General features: G+C 40.3%; 1 protein-coding gene across 1 annotated transcript in view; it reads left to right on the top strand.

The window, feature by feature from the left end:
* The window catches only part of bbs4 (Bardet-Biedl syndrome 4), a 120592-nt gene that overhangs the window by 33222 nt on the left and 63707 nt on the right, over nt 1-23663 (top strand). Inside the window, exons 4-5 of the mRNA XM_048257135.1 lie at nt 12910-12989; nt 16353-16416. Coding sequence (XP_048113092.1) covers nt 12910-12989; nt 16353-16416 — 144 coding nt within the window. The remainder of the gene's footprint in view (nt 1-12909; nt 12990-16352; nt 16417-23663) is intronic.

Genomic DNA, 23663 nt, shown 5'->3' with positions numbered 1-23663 from the left:
AAATGCAAGAAACTGAAGACTGAAACTGTGGAGTTGTGGGTGATTGAGAATTAATGTTGGCTCAAAACCCTGGTTTCATATGCTCACATTTATTTTGTGTGCACTCTACGTGGTCAGTTTACAAAGCACTGACAGGGCCACAATAGACAGTATGAGCAGAAAAACATTTGTAGCAAACCAAACTGTGTCCCAGAGGATGCATCGTAGTCAGGCATCTATTTCCTGATGTCTGAGCAAACCATGGCATTAGCAAATGTTAGCGTTGTGGCTAACTAAGTTAGCTCCTGTCAGTATGGTCAGAAAACATTTCACAAACAAAAATCTCACAAACAAAACATCTTTTCTACGTTCTTTCTTTGTTTATGCGTTTACATTTTTGGAAGAAGAAAAAAATGTTTCAAATTAAATAATTTGGCGGACCCCCGGTTGAAGATCACTGATATAGAGAACAAACCATTTTGTAGAAAGATGCATCATATGAGATTTGCAACGATGTGACTCAAAAACAGTCTTTGGTAGCATTTGATATGTCACTCTGTCTGCCACTTCTTGTCTAGCTGTGTGACATTCTGAAACATTGTTAAATTCGGGACCATTACTGCTTGTTTCAGTTTGGGACCTTGCAGTCGGCATTGTCGTTTGTTTATTCAAAGTCTCAAGTCCAAAGTAGTCTGGGCCATTCGAAGTGTCAGTTTATTGCACATCATTATTATGTCATTTTAAATAGCCACTGCTAGGGTTGGGCGATTTCCCCTAAATTGCTGTTTGACAATGTACATTAAAACATCGTGATGGACGATGATATCTAAACACTAATTAATTACCATATGTCTGTACAGAAATACATTTTTAATTTTCTACATTAAAAACAAAATATGATATAGGCTATAGCCTACGGCCTGATGAAAGTGGACAGCTAAGGGAGACATACTGACCAGGCTACCGAAGTTGTGTGGAAGATCTGCTCCAAGAAAATCGTTGTGAAAGACGGATAGACAATCAATCTGAACACTTGCGTGTGCACCAACCAGCGGAATATTACACATTGCCAGCCTTCGCTGGGCCTAGCAAAAAAGCTACTTAAGACTACTATCGTGGTCACTCCTAAAATCTTCAGTAGTAGGGCCTACGCTATATATGCAGCATCCCACGTTATCAGGCTACCATCTATGCCAGTGGTCTCCAACACGGTGCCCGCGGGACGGCTATGAGGCGCCCTCAGCGTACCTTCTAAAAATACCCAACAGGTCGCCTGCAGATCACGCTCTAAAAACACGCTCCATTGTGAAGTTTTCAATAGATATTTAAGTCTAGACCAGAACCATTAAGAATGTATGTGTAACCGTGCTATTTACAGCACGCAGGACTTTTACCCTTGCGGCACACAAGCAATACGCATTTAAACCAAAATTTCATAAAAGTACAACATTTATTTTAGACATCAGTTTAAAAATATACACTAACATACCACTACTGCACAGGTAAAAACACACACAATATAATTGTAACTGTAATTGTCTCCAGTCCAATGGCTAGGTGGAAGTTGCGGATCTGGCGTCCCCTGGCTGACCAGCGAATAAACAGTTATAGGCTACCACAAGAATTTCCTTAAGTAGTTGTCTTTCGCACAGCACACGGTCACACGTGAAAGTTACACAGCAAGGCAAAAATGCATGAATAAGAGTGTAAGCACTGCAAAAATAGGCACACGTTGAGAGATGCAATTCTATAGCTACATTAATACATTCAGTGGCAGCCTTCAAAACTATTTCTTTCTCCAGTGTGAATATTAACAGCAGATAGGCGAGCAGCCACAATAACTATCCCACCAAGCCAAGTGAAATATAGACAGGGGAAGTTTAACAGTTACATTCAATGATCATAGTTCCATAGTTCGTGAAACACAGTCAATTTCTTCACTCACGACCCAGCCCGCTCCGCGCTCCTAGTAGCCTACAATTAGAAGACGCTTGGCGGCGAAGGAAAGCAGTGGCCTGCAGTCGCACCCACAGCTCACGTCTTTGGGCAATATCCAGTGTAATTCAATGACCGCAGGGGAATCCGGAGGCGTTGATCTGAACGGGGATAAGGGAAGGGAAATCAGTTCTAAACAAATACACGTCAGTGCCCACACATTCATAGGTAGCTAGAAAGAGTTTCCACTTTCCTTAACCAAGCTGAATAGAGCGAGTTGATTTATCATAGGCTTCCCGCTGTCTGACTTCAATCGAAGTGGCTGCAACTGCGGTTGCATCATAGTGAATATCCAAACGGAGGCGGTCTGACTTCTTTTGTGATCGGGTGTCTGTCGCGGTGAAGGAGCGCCCCGGAGAGTGCTGCTTGCTGGCTTTTATTCTGTGAGTCTGCCAATCACATCGTACCGCTGGCTCATCAGTCATATTAGACGCACCTGACACACCTGTGAACAGAGGCTCGCACAGACACACATGCACACCTGATAGGCATTAACCCACCCTCACAGATTGTTCAGCAGTTAGTGTTCCCCTCCCGTTACATATGTAGCCATACATCTGTAACATTAAATTTAATGCAGCTACATTAGATTGTAGCTGCATTAAATTTTAGCCTTTGGCTCCAAATCCGTTTCCCATTCAATCTTTAAACAACAACAGAAGCGGAGCGCATACACGCTGCTCGCACGCATAGACAGTAAAGGGGGAAAACACTTGCTCGTCTGGTGTAGCCAATGGAAGCATATCTTTGCAAAAGTTCTGTGACCATTCCATGTTCGTCAAATACGGTTCTTGCATGATTGTTCAAGGACTGAAAAACAATTGCTTTAGCTCACAGGCCTTTTCTCCTCCGTAGGCTACTGCCGTATAATAGAGCTGAAAATTTTGTGGCATGCATTACTGAGCAGGACTGTGCATTACCTTTTTTGTCAGATCATGGAGAGATTTCAGGTGTGCAATAACTTTAAAAGGAGTTTTCATATGTTAGGGTGGTGTGGGCGATTACTATTGAAATGTTAAAACCGAATTGTCCACTGAAATCAGAACTTAAACAACCCCTGAATTCATAATGGTGGATGGCTATAAATTGGGTACAAATTGTAACCCAAATTATTAATTGCACAAAAAGATTGTTTTATAGATTAGATTCCCCATGCAAACTTTGAAATGAACAAACTGAACAAAAATGTTGGTAGTGTTGCATAGGCTATTGATATTAAAGTTGACAATACAGTTGCTTAATATATAAAGACTACACAATATTGATAATTTAAAAGTAAAAATCGCATAAGCCTATTATTTAGGAGGACTACCCTCGCAAAAAAGAAAGGGGTGAGGGTGTGTTTGTTTCAAATGAGTAGCTCTCCATATGATTTCGGGTCTTCAGGTAGCCCTCATTCCCAAAAAGGTTGGAGACCCCTGGTCTATGCTGACTATGAGGGCGGCGGGAAGTGAAAGTAAAGGGCTGCGATCGCGCAGTCCAGGCTATAGGAGGGCGAAGTAAAAAAAAAACTTTTACAAATAACGAATCCCGATTACTACTCCGCTGCTGTCTGGGACTTTTGCTAAAGGCATGAAATAGGCTACAAGCCTTACAGTGAAAAATGGATAGGCTACCTTCTGATCCTATAACTAACGAAAGAAATGGTTTATTTTAACACAGAGGAGAAGGACGCATTTGGCGCTCGCTGTAGCCTCGCAAAAATATTAGAGCGCTAGAATGTCCTAGTTGTAGCTTAACAATAATAATTCAATAAGACTATTTTCTGAAAACACTAGGCTACATATTTTACGTCCAATGTAGGCTATAGGCCTGTGAAACATGTAGGCTACTAAAAGACAATTACCCATTCACTTCACAGTCAGGAATTATTTGAAGAAGACGGTAGACTAATAAGTCTTTTATTTTAGAAGACAGAAGACTAATACGTGATAACTGTTTGGCTGACAGCCTTTAAAGTAGGCTCAATTTCATTTCCAGGGAAAGGTTTTTTTATGTTTTATCCTGTTACAGCAGGATTTAGTGACTGGCATGTGGGGGCGTGGCATCACAATGGTTGCTTCCCATTGTGATGTCTGTCAACCATCACAATGGACGATGATATCGTCCATCGGCACAACCCTAGCCACTGCATCCGCGGAATCATTTTATGCAAGCAAACTGCATACAGGGAATCTTTATTACTGATGTCAGACATAATAATCATCCAAACATCTTGGATCTTGATCTGTGCTGTGCCCTGATTCAGTGCTGCCAAAACTCCGCTGACCCTCACTGTCTCTGGTCCTGAGGTGTGCTGTGTGAGAGGGGGAGTGGCTACAGTAGAGCGGAGAAAGCCAACACGCTTCTTTTACCAATATATTTAACAATATCTTTTGCATTACTTATCCATAACGTCAAACTTGGCACTGCACTTACTCGTGCCCGTAGTAAGACACTTCAAGGACTTCTACAACAGGAGATGCATCAGAAAGGCCAAAAGAATCATTATGGACCCCAGCCATCCTAGTCATGGGCTGTTTCAGCTGCTACCATCTGCAAGCGATATTGAAGTATTAAGGCTCGGACCACCAGACTCCAGAACAGTTTTTTTCCACCAAGCATTTAGGCTTATGAACATGGAAACAAAGACAGCCTTTGCTTGTCAGTTTTTGCACTACAACACTTCTTTTTTTTTCTCCCCAGGAGCAACAAAAGCACAATCATTTTACTCTCTTATACCCGTATAATGAGATGTAATAAAGACAATCTTGAACGTATTACTATAATAGTCCTATGGAATTTGTTATCATATGTCGAAGAGAGAAATTGACATTTACCTCACACAATATTGAGTAATTATTAGCCCTCGAGTTTTGTCTCTTGACCTTCTGCTCCTACAGTGGGCATTACTTTGAAATGGCCACTTCATTCACGCATTACGTGACGTGAAGCTGCGTGAAACTTTAGTACCACTTTCAGCCACTGTACGTCGCTCTGTCAGTAGCCTGCCTGCCTCCCCTGCTGCCCCTTCTGAAAAAGCAGGAGGCTACCTTGAAACATAATTGTTGCCGAGAGGAATCCCAGCCTACGAATTCAATAACAAAATAAATCATGCATAATTAAAAATTACCTCGATTTAGGCTACTTGGGTATGGCCAGTGTTGTATAAAGTACTAGAAAGCGTACTAGAAAAAGACTTTGTTTAGAAGTGAAAGTTACCTTTTAGAATATTACTTAAGTAAAAGTCTTAAAGTATCTGATATATACTGTACTTAAGTATCAAAAGTAATTTTCTGATATATAATGTACTTAAGTATTTTAAGTTAAAGTAAAAAGCAAGCGGTTTTATTTTAAACGTTTATTGTGAACTTTATTTTGGCTTTCTTATGGTAAAGCATAAAGTATACTCAGGGTTCCCATATCTTCTTAATCTCACTCATCAAATCAAAATCACATTCTTTTCTAGGACTTTTCAGGCACAATTCTAGTTTTAAGAACAAACAGCATATTTTTAGAGCTGACTCCATAGAAAAAATCAGAAACAGAAATGTCACGTTTGTATGAACTTCAGGTAAAAATGAAAAATAAATAACTTATTTCTTTCAAAAATATAAATGACCTGCTTGTAGGGAGAACAGTTTGGTCATGTGGTATGAGCATTTCTAGGACTTACTTACTCCCCAGGTCACTATCTCACTCTCTCACACACACACACAGGCCACCTATGTACAGCAGCTACTAATATGCCAGTCATTAGTTGAAACTGAAAAGGTGTCTGTTCATCTTCAAAAGAAGCTGGTTTTCAAAGTTGCCAGAATTCAGTGCCCGGGAGTTTCAGGCCCAAGACCGGCCCACGTTTTCCATAGTGGTGGAAATTGGATAAATGAAGCAACATTTCAGCTCTTACTATCCTGTAGTTTTTATTAGTACCATGGTTCAACAAATGTGTAACGGTTATATAATAATTCACTTCAACTGAGAAGTTAACAAAAAATATTCCACTATTCCACAAGTTAACAAAAACAGAAAGAAAGAAAGAAAGAAAGCCTTTGAAATGTAGCTTATCCCACGCTTCCACAAAGAGGCATATTGAACTAATGTTTAGGCTACATGTTTTTTGCATGGGTAGGCTATATTGTTGTTTGGTGATTTAGCCTACTCCTTTACTACACCCTCTTCTGAGCAAACAAGGCATATAGGTTTATCATGTAGGGTAATTGCTCTTTCTTACATTAAATAACTTTAATTTATCCTCTTTACTTGTCCCTGTAGTCACGGCCTCCTCATCACTAATTTCGGGCTCATCATTTTCAGTGGTCGACTGGTTGATTTGCTGCTCAGTCTCTCCTGGCCTCTTTCTACCATCCATCCTTCCTGACGCTTGTGTTTACAGTAGGGCCGGCTCGGCTATCCGTATCTGAGAAAACTTTTTGGAAAATACGGGCTATATGGACCCAACCAACTCTTTTTGGGAGGGGAGAACTCCCTCACGTAGGCTACAACCCATGCAGAGGCATTGCATTGGTGTCATGCACAGAATGCGGAACGTGTCCTACTTTAAGAAAAGATAGACTAACGTGACAAATGTCAATATTTTTTTCCTCGACCGGCCCAAAAGTGAAGCGGCCCACCGGGAATTCTCCCGATTGCCCACCCCGGGCCTGAATAGCCTTTCACAGGCCGCTGAGGCAGGTAGCGGAGTGTTCAGCTTCACAGAAAGCTCCCAATGTACAGAAACATTTCTTGCAAATACGGCCATGGGTGTATGATGTTATCTTCACCACTACCCTGTTTACCGAGTTCACCACTATCGTTGGGGTGGTCGTCTATGATAACGGGAGGTCCTCCAGTAGGTGCTTGTGCTTCCATGGCGGTTTCAGTTGTGCGTCCTCCTCCTTTAGCAACAAACAAGCGCTGAAAAAAGCATGCAGCGTGCGGAGCGTGGGTAATGCAATCTAGGAGCAGTGATTCGCCAAACCTCCCTTATTGCAGTCGCACACATTTCTTCTAATTTTATGTTTTAGTAACGAGTAACGAAGATGCTTAGTGGAAATATAACGGAGTAAAAGTATACATTTTATCTAGGAAATGTAGTGGAGTAAAAGTGAAAGTTGGCATAAATTTAAATAGCGAAGTAAAGTACAGATACGTGAAATTTCTATTTAAGTACAGTAACAAAGTATTTGTACTCCGTTACATTACAACACTGGGTATGGCATAAGGCTTGGCTACACAGTGGTTAACGGAAATCGAAATCTGCTTTTGATAGCCTACCGGTGCCGCTCCACAAACTCCAAAACGAAAAAATGTATTAATTTGCTGTCTACGTTATTGTCAGTGTTGGGGGTAACGTGTTACAAAGTACAATTCAAATTTCAGTAATTCGTTACAGTTACTGAATAACTGTAACGTCCATTCCTGCGTTAGTCTTGATCTCTCTAATATATTGACTTATTGTTTCCATAGGCATGCAGTGATTGCTTATTGAAAATATAGATTAGCCTTGACACATTATTTCATTGTAGAGATATGCGCAGGACCGAGCACGCATTCTCTCCTTGCACCGCTCTCCCTCAAACAGGTTGGCTTCAGCCCGCACCTCCCCTACGCAAATCAAAACAGTGTCTTGTGCAAGAACTGTTCATGCAGATGCAGGTGTAGCCTACACAACTTTGTTCGAAATTGATGCATTCAAGTTAACACTAAGTTAGTGTTATAGCCTACTTATCACAACGTTGTCATTCGCAAACGCTAATTTATTCTAACGTCTCTCTACGGAACTACCTGCTTAATTTGCGGAGGGCGAAGAGAAAGCACCTTTTTGATAATTGAGCCAGTAGAGAAATAAGACATATATAAGAACAAAATGCTGAATGAAGCCCAAAGCTATGAAGGCATATCTGGCAAGTTGTTATTTTATGAAGTCAAGTTTGTAATAAGGAGACATAACGCGTGAGCATGCCACACTATCCAGGGACGCGCTCACACAGCTGTGGTGAAATAAAGGCCTGCCTCGAATACAGGCTTGCCCATGTTGGGAAATGTTTTAACGAATATTTCATAAATTCAGTACGAGAGCTGAGTTTAAGCTTTCCAAAAACTCCCACAACTATCAACCTGTGATGTCTCCGCTTTCAAGTTTTCCCCAATAAACTAATAACCCAATAAAAGTGGAAAAGCTAATTTCACTTTTAACAAATAGCAAAGCTAAAGACATATTTGGTTGGGATACAGCTTTTTTAAAACAATGCAAAACATCAATTATGATACCTCTAGCCATGATCATAAATAAATCTTTTAGTGAGATTATTTTCCCCAGCGTTCTTAAACCTGCTATTATCACCCCGGTGCACAAATCTGGGGATACTCAAGTGGTCTCAAACTACCGACCCATCAGTATTCTCCCAGCTGTGTCTAAGGTTATTGAAAAGGTAGTAGCAGAACAACTAATTCATCTGGATTCCAAGTCCTTGTTACACCCTATGCAATTCGGCTTCAGGAAAAAACACTCCACTGAAACCGCATGCTGCTACTTTCTGGAGGAAATTAAATCTAGCCTAGATCAAGGAGGAGTGGTGGGAGTAGTCTTCCTTGATCTACGTACAGCCTTTGACACAGTGAGTCATGAAGTACTGATTCATAAACTTGCAAAATATGCGATCTCCTCAAATGTCCAAAATTGGATAAAGTCCTATTTAAGTAGCTGAACTCAATGTGTACAAGTAAACGGCACATTATCTACACCACTTGCCACTACCATGGGTTTGCAAGAGCATAGATATTATTATGGATGCTGATGACAACGTTTTGTATGTCCATGGGAGAAGTGCAACAGATGTGGCAAATAAGCTAACAAGTGTTATGAGCAGGGTTACTGACTGTTTACAGGATTCATGCCTTACATTGAATGTTGAAAAGACTGTATCTATGTTCTTTACCATTGGATCTAAACCCAAGACCTATCCCAAAATTTCAGTAAATCAACAAAACATAAAACATGTAGAGAAATTTAAATATTTGGGATTAACTCTTGATTCTAATCTTACTTTTAAAGATCATGTTAAAAAATTGTGCAATACACTGAAATTTAATTTAGCAAATGTTAAATATATAAGAAATTCTCTTAGCACTGAGGCATCTAGTACATACTTACAAGCAATGATCATCCCTCACCTTCTATACTGCATCACATCCTGGTCTTAGGCAAGTAAAACAGTGATAAAACCTTTAAAATCTTTGTACAAAAACTGCCTTAAAATCCATGACAAAAAGACACGCCATTATCATCACTGTCATATACTGGCAAAATATAGTTTATTGAGTTTATTGAAAATCTAATGAAACACTCAAATGTGTCTTTACTACATAAAATAATACACGACGTGTCTACACGACGTGTCACAAGGGGGGAGTGTAGCATCCCTCGTCGTAAAACCAAATTTGGGAGTTCCTCTTTCTCATGTGTGGCCATGAGACAGTGGAATGCCCTCCCCACAGAATACATATTATGTACAAATTCTCATAACTTCATGCTTGACTAAGAGGTGGATGTTAACCCTTAGAACCCGATTGACGCAAAGTGCGTCAAAAAACACACCCTTTCTTCTCTGTTACATTGCTCCGCGACTGTTCATCACAACGAGATAAAACCTTTATTTTATGACCGAGAAGAAGTGGGGCTTTCCAAAGAGACTATGCACTTGTCTGTACGATCAAGTATGAAAATAAAAAAAAAACATGAAATTAAATCAAATTGCATCATATTTAAAGTCTATACTTCTCTAAGTTCACCTGCGCACCCATTACTCTCGTTTGAATTACTCGCGAACCCGTGATCGCATAGATATGGCAAGCATATCAGATGAAAGAGGAGAAACAGGGCTATCCATTGGTACCATGGATATCGATCTTTCTGGCTTATAAAAACAGACGAAGTGACTGCAAAATATTAAAGTCATGTACACAAACCAATGCTGCACACCCATTAATCTCGGAGTAATTACTCGCGGACCCGTGATCGGATATATATGCCACGTATGTTAGATGAAAGAGGAGACACAGAGCTATCATTTGATACCAAATACATCCTTCTGGGTTATAAAACAGACGAAGTGACAGCAAAATAATAACTTCAAATAGCTGGACTTACCCCACGTTTTTGTCTGTTTTTGTGGCAAAGCATGTTTATAATCCAACGCTATCGTGTGTTTCTCTATGGCAAAACATGTTCATAATCCGGTTTTGAGATCCTAGCAAATTCCTGCATGGCATCCAATTCAAGGCTCACATTGCATCCCAATTTGTTCAACAAAGAAACACCTTTTTTGCCTTTACTTTGTTCATGGCAATGCAGTAAAAAGTTGAGAATCATCATGAGTGCATCCACCATAGTCACACATGCTAACAGGCAAACTTGGGTCAAGTCAGGTCAGATCAGTTCGTGTCACAGATATGGAGCGCAGAATGGTCATTTTTCATCGCTAAATAAAAAATGGCATTTATTTCTGTAAATTGCTCAGCCCCAGAGTATCTCTCCAACATGGCAATTATATTGCCCATTTCAGGACAGTCTGCCCTACACACACATGAAATGCATGTAGAGCTATGAGCTTGCTGTGGTGAGATACAGGTCAAAATATAAGAATTTTTATAATATGATTTTTAATTCTTTAACAATCAAAATAAAATCAATGTTAGTACTAATACATGAAATGAAAACAATATATAATATGTGTGTGTGGCACTTACAATGACCAGAATAAATCCTTATGAATAAAGGTAGTGAAAATGCCCTAAAAACAGCTTAGGGTTCTAAGGGTTAAGTAGACAAGTTTGCACACATTTTTAAGATGTTGTATGTGTGTGTGTGTGTGTGTGTGTGTGGGGTTGTGTGTGTGTGTGGAGCTGGATAGTACTAAACAGACTTTAGTTATATGTGTATGCTGGGGAGGGGGGTAAGAGAGTGTAAGTGGGCTGCTGGCGTCCATGTTTTCTATTCTAAGACTGCTTGTTTGTTAAATACTATGGCCATCACATCATCTTTAGTCCTATGTAATTTATTTATGTTACTGTTATTTTATTTTATGTTTTTATACTTGCCCAGGGACTACAGGTGCAAATTAGCAATTGCTGCTATAACCTGGCCCAAGACATATTTTCCTGGATCCCAGGATAAATGTTATTTTGTGTATTGTCCCTGATTCAAATAAATAGATTTCCATTCCATTTCCATTTCCAAATAAAGGCCTGTAGTTTGCGCAGCCTACAGTAAGTAGGCTTAATAACAGACCCGCCACAATATGCGGTATGATGATTTTTTACGAGCAAGATGTTTTTGGTGCCCTACGCAGCTGAATGGTGCCCTATAACTTGACTAAAACCGGCCTATAACTTGACTAAAACCGTGCAAAACTGAGGAGGCACACCTGTTATTATCTGAGCAGTCTAATGTATGTCCTCATTTTGCGAATGCGAGGACGATATGAGCCTGTTGCATTTCGTCAGATGTCCGAGTCGCGCATAATGTTTGATAACCACTGGCTCGTAATCACAATAATTTAACACACGACAGTTGGATACTTCATCATGTTCCCATGCCTACGTTTTGGTGAGTAGCATAGAGATCGTTAAAAAAAATAAAGTAAGCACATATGGCTCTCCGTTTGGGACATCGAAAACTTATATTTTTAATAGGGTAGACTACCGTCGGAGATGCTGACTTGCAAAGGCCTCGGGATAACATGTTATCTACACGATCATCAGTCAATGTGTTCTTCATTCTCTGATTCTAAAAATGTCATTTTTGAGTAATTAAAACTTAATATAAAGTGGTTTTGAGCCAAATCGCTGAGCTGCAGCATCGCGCGTTCATAGACTGTGCGCTCCTCCTCCGTCCACTGACAGCCAGGGCGTATACATTTCTTCTACGGCTGCAAACAGGATTCACTCGCCGTTAACCAAATATTTCTTTATTAGGACAGGGCAGGCATATTTCTGGCTATTAAATTATTTCTAAACCAGTCTGCTAAAGTCTGTAGTGAAGTCTGTGTAGGGTTTTCCAGGCTCCATTTCCTGCTCACAAGAGCCATCTGGCAGTTGTTTGGGTTGTTGCAGCAATACAAATTAAAGTCGCGTGATGCCGGCCAATTTGAAGTAATGCCCACTGTATACTTTCTGCCTTTTTGAGTCACGGGGGAAATTGTGCAACTGTTTTCCGCTTTCCGGTCTTTCACTGCAGTCACGCGCGCAACAGTTCGGCATTTGAAAAAAAAAATAATTGTATTTTTTATTAAAATATTCCTCTGTTCGCTGTACTATGTCAATGGGGATCTGCAGAATGTTGAGTAGGAACATGGCGTCCATGAAACACGTGACCACCTCGGAACCCATCGTTAACGGAATATCTCGGAACATTCGATTCCCTAGTTGTTGCAACTCTCTGTAATGCTCTGGAACTTGGTAGCCAACTATTGGGGGACAATCCAACAAAGCTAGATTGGAATTTTGTATACCTCCATGAGATACTCGAGTCCTTTGATAGATGCAAAATGAAATCATATCATTAGGTATCCAAAAGTACTGTACCTCTGTTTATTTTTACTTTTGGCTCCCATTGCCGTTCTAGTCAACTAGTGATTTTTGTTAGTAAGTACTAGTTACTACTGGGGGGCGGGACTGAGATACACGTAGGTCCAGCAAAGAGATACTGAGGGTGCGAGTTTGACAGCGTATTTTGCTGACAGCGCATGCGCAGCGTGGCCAAAGCTAAGTCAGATGCACGAAGTGGGCAGAGTCATACAGAAGTTAATTAATAAAATATAGACAGATCAGAATTTAACACTGGTTGCATGTGATTGGTTTATTCACTTCACCGGAGAGGTCTCGCCCATTTCAGAGTCCCCACCTTGACAGTTTTTTGAAAAATGTTTTTTTTTTTTTTTTTCTCTGTTGTAGCTCCAGACCTACCAATACTGGAAAAAAGGAACTGGTTAATTCATTTATATTACATTCGCAAAGACTATGAGACCTGCAAGGTGAGTGTTCGTTCTATTTCATATTCTGATTCTGAGGCCTATCTCTTGTGTGTTGATGGGTTGTGATTGTGTATTGATTTCAACATTGTCAGAGGAAAATTCATGCTTATGACAATGCGACTCATATATTGATTAATTCTGTTAAAGAAAAGGGAAGGGGAATTTTGTGTAGGATACTTTTCCTTGTTTACTTGTTCATTGGTCTTTTCTCCTCAATCCTTTTTTCTTGTTTCCTGTTTCCTCTAAGAGCATCGTAGCCTGGCGAGCCAGACCCACATTAAAATGTAGGGTCTGGGCACTCACCGTTTGCAGTGCTCAGTCCGAGGGGCGGGATAATCAGTTGTCTTTCAAATTCCCTCTGCACGCAATAGGACGCAATAGGATATTTGTTTTCAAGTAGCAGGGAATTCAAGCCAAACCGTTGCAACTCTGCCATCAATCATTATGTTAAGCCCACCAAACGACTCTGTAAACGATTTCAAAGGCCTGGTTAAGTTTCGATTTCTGGAGCTCACAAGCCAACGGAGAGTTGCTAGACTAGCCCTGGCAGCAAATGTAATTTGCTAGGCTAAGAGCATCGTGAATTTGTAGATTTCTAGGCTAAGAGCATCGTGCAAGGAGTAATAAAGTGGAGTAATGCAAAATATGACCGCCGCTCAGTCCTGTACATCTGTTCCGCGAAAATAAATCACACTAATCAATTTGTCTCCATCTTCTACTCCATCCCCCACTCTTGAAACGACATGCTTGTTTGGCATGCCTGTGTGTGTGTGTGTGCGGGTCACACAGAAATTAGCTTACTGACGCTGCAAAGGTGAATAGATTAGCCAAAAAAATTTGTAGCATTGTTATAAAACCTTTAAAATCTCTTAACAATCACAAGTAGGGCAGTTCATCACAGTTCATCCATTGCAACTGGACTGATGAAAGGTCATGTACACCTGTAGGCTACAAGGTCATGTACACCTGTATCAGTTTTCAGGTATCAGTTTTACTTTATTTATTTATTTATTAATAAACAAAACAATCCCTGTCAGTTCCATGCAGTTTTCAACAGCTATCAAGAAGAGAGGTCATGCCATGGATTTTTGTGAATGTTTCTTCTACTACATATGCAAGATTTTAGTCATCTTTAGTTCATATGATATTCAACTTTATTGCAGTTTTACACTAGCCTGACGAGCCAGACCCACATTAAAATGTAGGGTCTGGGCATTCACCGTTGGCAGTGCTCAGTCCTAGGGGCGGGATAATCGGTTGTCTTTCAAATTCTCTCTGCACGCAATAGCACAGCTGACAGCGTTACGAGTCCCATGCGTTTTCCCACCAGCGGAGCTAGTTGGCGAGTTCAAACTTTTGCCAACTTAAAAAAAAAGCTTAACGTTTCACGCTGTTCGTCAACAGCAACATCCATCTTCTTTGTTTTCAAGTAGCAGGGAATTCAAGCCAAACCGTTGCAACTCTGCCATCAATCATTATGTTAAGCCCGCCTAACGTCTTTATACACGATTTGATTGGCCTGATAGAAGTTTAATTTTTCCAGCTCACAAGCCAATGGAGAGTTGCTAGACTAGCCCTGGCAGCAAATGTAATTCGCTGCCGCTAGGGTGCATCTAGATTTCTAGGCTAGTTTTACACCTAACCAGTAGTGCAAATAACTGACATGTCCAAAAGGGCCTTCATGAAATGCGTCGCTAGACTGTTCATACACATTTTTAACGGGCCAAGTTGAGAGCTGTTGTCCGTTATTGTTCGTGCAAATATAGGCTGATTCATGTTCCCTTGCATTTTGCAACTGTGAGGTCCATGGTTAGTCTGGATTTCATAAGCTTAATCTTTTAAGAAATCGAAAAAATCGCCAGCCTAGTCCATGGTAGGCACCCGATAGAAATATTGTTTAATTTTGCGATTGAGATATCCACGCTCTGGCGTCCCCTCTGCGACGCGTTCGCCCCCCCCCAGTTTCAGAGCTATTCTAAATGCAAAAATGCATAGAGGGAGTTATGACAAAGCCGTGACTGTTAACAAACTAGATCCTAGAAAGCTGTTAGCTTTCCTAAGCTATATAAGGTATAAGTTAGGCCTATTACACAACATAAATTGTCACTAGGCTATGCTGGCGACTAGGGTTGGGCACCGAAACACGGTTCTAATATGGCACCGGTGCCAACACAAATGGTAGTAACTGCATCGAATAACAACGTGGATTTCGGTGCCTTGTTTCGGTGCCTAAATCGCGTTCCTTTTTTTTTGTACGAGGCATCACTGCGATACGGCAAAGCGGTACAACATATGACCACCGCTCAGTCCTGCACATTCTCTCCACAAAAATAAACCACGCTTGTCAATTTGTCTCCATCCCCTACTCTTGCAACTTTTGTGTATATAAATGAGTGTGTGCATGTGGGTGTTTGCTTTTGTGTGTGTGTGTGTGTGTGTGTGTGTCTGTGTGTGTGTGTGTGTCTGCTTGCCTGCATGTGTGTGTGTGTTTTATGTATCTGCGTGTGTCTGTGTTCGCTTGTGAATGGGTGTGTGGGGGTAATGGTGCGTGTGTGTGTGTGTGTGTGTGTTTGTGCATGCATGTGTGTACGTGTTTGTGTGTGCATGTGCCTGCATGTGGGTGTGTTTGTGCATGCGTGTGTGTTTGTGTTTATGTGTGTGTGTGTGCGTGTGCTTGTGTGCGTGCCTGTGTGAGTCTGTGCCTGTGTGTGTGCATGTGCGTGTGAGTGTACTTATGCCTACATTTCTACTGTGTGTGTGTGTCTGTGCTTGTGTGTGTGTGTGTGTGTGTGTGTGTGTGTGTGCATGCGTAGTGTACAGTCACTAAATGTACACATATACTCATTTATTTTATGGTCCCCCATGAACGGAATTCCACGAAACTTGGCATGCACTCAGAGGGTGTCATAATGAGCCTACACTTCAAATTCTGTGCAGTTTTGAACCTCTCAGCCAAAGATACCTGCGATTACCTCATTTATGCTTTTTAATTTTTAACTAGGTGGTTAATATTTTTTTTTTTTTTTATTCATCCGACCATATGTTTGCCGGTAGGTAGAGGTTAATCGCCTCTCGTGTACGTCTGTACACGACAAACAACGCACAACAAAAATCAAAAAAAGAGATTTATTTCAAGACTGAATTTCTGTGAGGGGCACTGGAGATGTTATGGACTCACTGATGGGTCAAAAATGGCTTCACATGTGGTTTGAGATTTTACCATTGTTTGATCACTGTGTGGTGTGTCCTAGATTCATGATCATCTGCTTTTGCATTGTAGTCAAATAGCTTACAATAAGATCTGTAAGAGCCCAGTATCATGGAAATATTTTCAAACAATTTTAACTTTGATTATTTCCTCAGGCTATCATCAGAGAGCAGCTGCGGGAGACTCAAGGCATGTGTGAATATGCCATTTATGTTCAAGGTTTGTATTTTTTCTGCAAAGCTTAGTTTGATTTGAAGATGTTTCTAAAGAATGGTGGTTAATGGTGAATGATGGTTTCACTAGTACCAAAGTGTAGGGCTTCATGCACAGGGACATCTCAAAAAATTGAATATCGTGGAAAAGTTCAATTTTTAATTGTCGTGATTTTTCACACGCCTGCTGTGCAAGTAAAAGTGAACCACTGGAGATGGCGTGTGTAAGCAACAAACTACGTTATTTAAAACTATGAATGAAGCGGGTCTTGCTGTCCATGAAAACAGCATAGAGACTGGCTAGTCTAATCCAAAAATGGAAATAGATAGATAGATACTTTATTGATCCCCAGGGGAAATTCAAGTTCAATTCATACGCGAAATTAGACTGTTGTAGGCTATAGCCTAAGTTAAAAGTTGAATGGGCATAAGTCACGACTTATTGAAACAGAGGTAAATATATGTAGCAAATATGGTCAAATCATTGTCAACATGTAAATTAAATGTAACGTTATTGTGAATCAAATTAAAATTTTCTCCTCTTTGCAAACATAGGCATAGGCTATGGTGACAGATTACTACTACAGGCTACTAGGCTATTTGTTTGCCTTACTCATGATTAATTTAGGCTAGGCCTTTTTATTCAGTTATTCATCATCTTCCGTCCTTGTGTAGCGCACGCATTCTCAGACCTGTCACCTGTCACTCATCATCGTAAGGGAGGTGTTTTGGAATCATTCCCGCGTTACAATCATCAGCCAATCAAGGTGGTCACTTCAGTCAAGCTCGTGCATGAGTAATGACGTCATCCATAGCAACGAAGACTCTTAAATATGAGGGGACTGACATGCGATTCTCTGTGCTTAATGAAAATATACATTATTCCCAAATCACAAAATAATGGTTGAATATTACTGATGATATTTCATTGTTATTTAAGAACATGCAGTGCGCGTAGGGCACCAAAAAAATCTTGGTCGTAAAAAATCATCATACCGCATATTGTGACTAGTGTTAATTTCGTCAGACGAGACGAGAGGAAATATGTTCTTCAACGACCTTTTTTTTTTCATGACTAAGACGAGACGATGACGAGACGGCAGTAATGTCCTGAAACACTGACTAAGACTATCTTAAGATGCATTATTGTTGACGAAAAAAGACGAGACTAAAATGTTTTGCATGAAATAAAAACTAAGATAAAATCTCTCTTCATTTTCGCCTACAAAATGAGAAGACAGAATATCTAGCTGTTACGCTTTCAAAATATTCAATGAGTTCATAATGCCAACAGCTTTCCTGTAGGCTAGTCTATTTGCTGTTGCTGCAACCCCTGTGGCTGCAACACCTAAACTACATGGAACAAGAACACTGGAGATTTCTGCCAGAGTTAGCAAGCTAACTACCTAAGCTTTATGCCACAATGCTACATACCCAGAAGTTGAAGCTTCTCTCATACAAATAACATCCCCAGAATGTCCATCATTAAAATGTTCATCATGTAATGTCAACTATTTAACTAGTTAGACTGATGATGCAAAGTTTGCATAGCAAGTAAGCTAATATGGAAAGTTCGCAGCGTTAGCTATGGCTAAGATGAGAGTCTGTTTGGGGAATTTGTTGTGTTTGGGCATATCGCCATCTAGGAAAGTGAGAGTAAAACATTAATACTTTGGCCTATGACAGTGTTTCTCAAACTTTTTCAGTTTCAGGACCACTTAACTAACCCTAGCTAAAAAAAAAAAGATTATACCTACTTCAACAGTAGCCTATAATTAGTCTACACAATAGGCCTACTCACTGAATCACCTTGCTATTGTCTTTGCACTTTGCTTATTGTGTGGATTCATACTGTATGATTTAAACTGGCATATCTTACATAGACAGTGTTGCAGAACTGTTTTTACATACAAGTTGGTTCAATATTGCAAACAACTCATCTATATTATATTTTACCACGTCTGCTCGCGGACTACTTGGGATAGCTTGCGGACCACCAGTGATCCCCGGACCACACTTTGAGTGTGGTCCAGTCAAATCTTTTACTGTCTCTGGTCAAATCCCAGCCGAGCTATACAGTGGGCATCGCTTTCAAATGGCCACTTCAGTCGCGCATTACGAGGCGTGAAGCGGCGTGAAGGTTTAGTACCACTTTCAGCCACTGTGCGCCGCTTCTGCCACTGTACACGCTTCTGCCTGCAGCCCTTCAGAAAAAGCTCGATTTACCTCGATTTAGGCTACTTGGGTATGGCTTAAGGCTTGACTACACGGTGGTAACGGAAATCGAAATTTGCTGTCTACATTATTGTCAGTGTTGGGTTAACGCAACTACGCAAATCAAAACAGTGGTGTGATAATTGAGCCAGTAGAGAAATAACTGTTCAGAATTAATCTGTAGCCTTGGGTATAGGCTTCTGCGATGTTTTTAACAGGCTACGCAATAGAGGCTTAGACAACTATGACCCACGCTTTGGTTTTGTTTGCAAATTAATAATTATGAATATATTTAGGTTTCTAATTGATATTTACACTTCTAACCACCATACATCCATATTTTAAAATGCCCAAGGCAGAAAATACATAAATTAAAAGTCAATTTGCAGCCATGTGCACGTAAGTAAAAGTCACACACCTGCAGATAACAATAAGGTGGTGCGCACTTTTTGACGAGTCAGTTGAGAATATGTAGCCTTTGATTTTCATGGGGGGGGGGTTCCTTGTTAGTTTACGCAAACCAGGCCAAGAAGGATGATTCTGATTTTGATAATATGATCTGCACAAAAGATAAACTTAGGTAAACAACGATGTGAATATTGTTGTCAAAAACTTAACCCAAATTTGAACTCTTAGACAGGGGACTGAACTGCTGCGCAAGGGCGGCTGTCATCTGCCGGCCTTAACGCTAATGCGCGCCACAGAATTATGCAGGTGCCCGCTCACGCTACTAAACGCCATTAACCACCTTAGTCCAGACTACTGAAGTTTGGAAACTATCATGGTCCAAACTTACAGTACTATGGGTACGACAGTTTTGGGAAACAGACGTAACTTACATGTTGGTTAGTTGAACGATGCATCCTGTTAGTAAAAGCTAACCTCCGTGAAGTTGTATGGAACGACCCCCAGATCAGCTTGTAGGCCATTAGCAATCTGTTTATTTTATTTTATGAAGCCTACATAGTAGATCACATGCCACATTCTCACTTTCAATAGACAGATGCAACAGCCATTGGTCAAGTATTGAGTATAAAGCAATTAAGATAGTATGAAGCACGCTTTGTATAGGGTACTATCATAAAAAATTGTTAAAACGAATAGCATTTTGCAACTTGACAAAACACTGGATTAAATATCATAGGCACAGGAGAAAACTTGTACATCCATTGGCCCGGGGAGATCACATGCCAGTTGCCCTCCCTTCAGTGCTATGACTCGCTCGGCTGTGAGCTTGTTTCGCCAAAAAAAACTATTGCAGATATCAATGCGTCTTTGTTCATGGGTTTGGCCTCACAGCAGAAGCTTAGACAACTATGACCCACGTTTTGGTTTCGTAATTTGCCCTACTTATTGACTGCAATGTAGTCAATTGACTTTATTTTTCTGTACAATAAACAAATACATCTGCTTTATGCCACAGAATTACACACTTGGCCAGCCTATAGAACGGGCACATTTTTGAGAGAATAGAGAATGTATGCACGCAAGAATCTGTAGGCTATTTGTGGCTGGTTACCAGCAAACAATGTTTAATGCATTAACTCAAGACATCAAACATTTTCTAAACAATACAAACAGAGCGCTCATGAGCGCTCGGCTACATTACAGCCACTCGGACAAAAGACATGTAAAAAATATATGTTTTGAAAACTAGCATAAAACTGGATTCGATCCCGCAAAAGCAACACACGTGTGACTCTCTCCATCCTGATTCCCTACTCTTTGAGCCAACTAATATGTTACGCGAATCAATTAACTATTGTAGGCTACCATTAATTAATAACGAGGGCAACACCCAGGTAACATGTTGTCCAGGCTATCTGAAACAAGGGGTTGCCTCTCATCTACAACAACTGGTTACCTTGGGCTGCTACAGTCGTCAGTGCACTGTGCACAGTAGGCCTATGCTACTCTTTGTGGTTGATCAACTAAAAATAAAAGATGTATTTGGTGATGACGTTATTGTAGGCCTAGTAGACCTAAATTCTGAGAAATTAAATGGTACGAGAAACGATCTACATAGCGCACCAGACCGCGATGTCTTCAAGGGTTGAATTGCAAAAATCAAAGGGAGGCAACAATCATAAAGCACAGTGCGCGCGTGCGCTCTCTCCCCTGCGCATAAAGCTGTCTGCGTGTTGTAGGCTAGATTTGCGTGAGTTCTTTTCTATCTGTTTTACTTTTGTGAGTTGCACCACCTAGGCTATGTTATAGACGTTCTATGAGGTACCAGTGTTTAGCTGTGTCACAAAACAATAAGCTTTGTCAGACTACTTTTAAAATGATATTCAGGGCTATATACATTTTAAACATTTGGGGCTGAAGACCCGACAAAGCCTTGCGTTAATTCTTCAGGTGGGAAGTGTCAGGAATTTTCATACGAGAGACGCTCTCATTGGTGGTTAGTATATGAAGTAGGGAATTGAATCCAATCACATTATGAGAGATGCTGAATTTAACATAAACTGCGATGTTTGATTTTAAATTAATATAAATGTAGCCGGAACTGTAAGCTGGCACACGTGGGTGCTCAATGTTTTCAGTGGGTGCCCGAGAGACGGAGCACCCAAGGTATCGGCGCCTATGACAAGCGTATCTTGCGGTTGCATCCATTACAAACAAACATGCAATGTGAACGTCTGGGATTGGGGAGAGCACTAAATGCTCTTCTGAATAAGCACGAAGTCAAGCCTTTAAATGAAAAACACTCTTTAATAATCAAAGAAATAAACGCTAATGAAGTAAACTTGTGACCATCAAAAATAGTTTATCGCCTGTAACTCCGTGATAACATGACGTAACAGAAAGGCATTTGGCTGAGCAACGAAGGTTAATATGCTCTATATTTTGTCCAAATGATGTCTGTCTATCATCGTTGCACTCGGAGAAAACCAGAATGTTTAATTTGTCCTGCGTTTCTTCTACGGTTGCAAACGGGATTCACTCGTCGTTAACCAAATATTTCTTTATTAGGGCAGGGCAGGCATATTTCTGGCTATTAAATTATTTCTAAACCAGTCTGCTAAAGTCTGTAGTGAAGTCTGTGTAGGGTTTTCCAGCTCCATTTCTTTTTACGAGACACCCTGCTCACTTGAGACCTCTGCCGGTTGTTGCAGCGTCGTTGCAGCGTCACTGGAAAAATACAAATTAAAGTCGCTTGATGCCGCGTGATCCCGCGCGGACGCGAGGGAAGCTGGCCAAGTCAAAGCACTGCCCACTGTAACATAGTGCGGTTGTAGCCGTGATACAGGAAAACTGAGCTTTCCAACGGTACTACACATGATATGTTTTGGACCACGGTCGCGGGAGTGCATTCAAGGTTAGAATGCTAACTTTTGCTGAATTTAGGAGAAATATACAGGCTCGAGTAAACACAATATAATGAAATAAACACTTACATGTGTAAATCAGACTTTTTTGTTGTAGTAGTGTGATAGAATACATGCTAAGGTAACATACTAGCTCAAAATCTCGAAATTGACCAGTGCATGAAAAAACGATGTTTTCACCTGCCGTGTCTCGCCTTAAAGGTGCCATGTGTAATGTCCACCAAAAAATCAATTCATACTCTACATTCCATAAAAGATGGGGGCAGTATACCTCCAGAAAGTGAGTTGGTCTACCCTAGAGTAACAACCGAGAAACATGTATTGCAGTTTGGCTGGCGGTTATGTTGCCCGCATACCGCCTCCCATGGCCGAAACTGGTATTATGACACCTGTCGGGCTGTGGCTAGTAATTTAGCATGCTAATTCAGGTTGATATCTCTGCAGCACTATACCTTGTAATTTTTTTATGACATCATCGCCCTTATTTCTTCTCATTCTTTTGATGCGTGTAGCTCATTTTTTGGATATTTTTACCTCAATTCTTAAACATGGCACCTTTAAGAAGAGCTCTTTTATGAGTTAAATGGAAACAAAATTATTACTGGCCTTTATTTGTCAGAATCTGAGGCCCAGCTATAAATAGAATCCCAGCAATAATTTGAGGATTTAGTATTTGAGGATGCACGTGTGTTTCAGGCATAGTGCAAGCACTAATCTCTGACTGAAAGTGCACAGAATCTGTGCATTTGAGAGTGCTCTCTCGCCGCTTTAGACGGTAATGTTTCAAGTAGGGTTCGTGTCAGTTAATATGAGTTAACATGTTTTAAAAACATGTTCAAAGTCGCAGGACCAGCCAAACTATGAAAAAAAAGTGTGACTTATAGTCCGGAAAATACGGTACAACTTGTGATTCATGTTGGAAACGTATTCACTGTAGAGAATAACTTTCAAAGCCTAGTTAACTTGATAATTTTTTCATGCAGGCTATCATCATTAACGCGGGATAGTCTGATTGGCTAGGCCTATATAGCAGCCTATTGTAAGTGACAGGTATGTTCCATCCCCTTGTCTTGGCTAGGGTATTTGTAAAAACAATGAAAGATATCAAAATTACTCTGCCTACCCTGGCACAGACGCCACCGCACGCCACTGCTGCAGGCTCGGAAAAAGAGTCTCTAAATGACTTAAACCCTACTGAAAATAAGGCAGAAAAACGACATTCCCATGCTGCTTCCTTATGTTGGAATGTGCAAATATGTACAATCCCAAATCAGAAAAAGTTGGGACGTTGTGTAAAATGTGAATAAAAAACAGAATGTAATAATCTGCAAATCTCTTAAACTCATATTTACAGTAGTTGCAAGGACACAGACAACATACCAAATGTTGAAAATGACAAATATGTTAATTTTGAATTTGATACCAACAACATGTTTCAAAAGTTGGGACGGGGGTAACAAAATGCTGGAAAAGTTGTGTAGATAGATAGATACTTTATTGATCCCCAAGGGAAATTCAAGGTCTCAGCAGCAGCATACATACAACACAAACACATTCTTTAACAGCAGAAAGAGTAATTAAAGTATATAATATAAAAACACAACTAAGCAGTAAGGACAGTAGAAGATAAAGAATATGCTAAATATACTAAAATACAAATTATACTAACACTTAATACAATATATAAAAATATACTAAAATACAAATT

Source organism: Alosa alosa, chromosome 11 (assembly GCF_017589495.1).
Source record: "Alosa alosa isolate M-15738 ecotype Scorff River chromosome 11, AALO_Geno_1.1, whole genome shotgun sequence".
Classification (NCBI taxonomy): domain Eukaryota; kingdom Metazoa; phylum Chordata; class Actinopteri; order Clupeiformes; family Clupeidae; genus Alosa; species Alosa alosa.
This window is presented reverse-complemented; position numbering and strand designations above follow the sequence as displayed.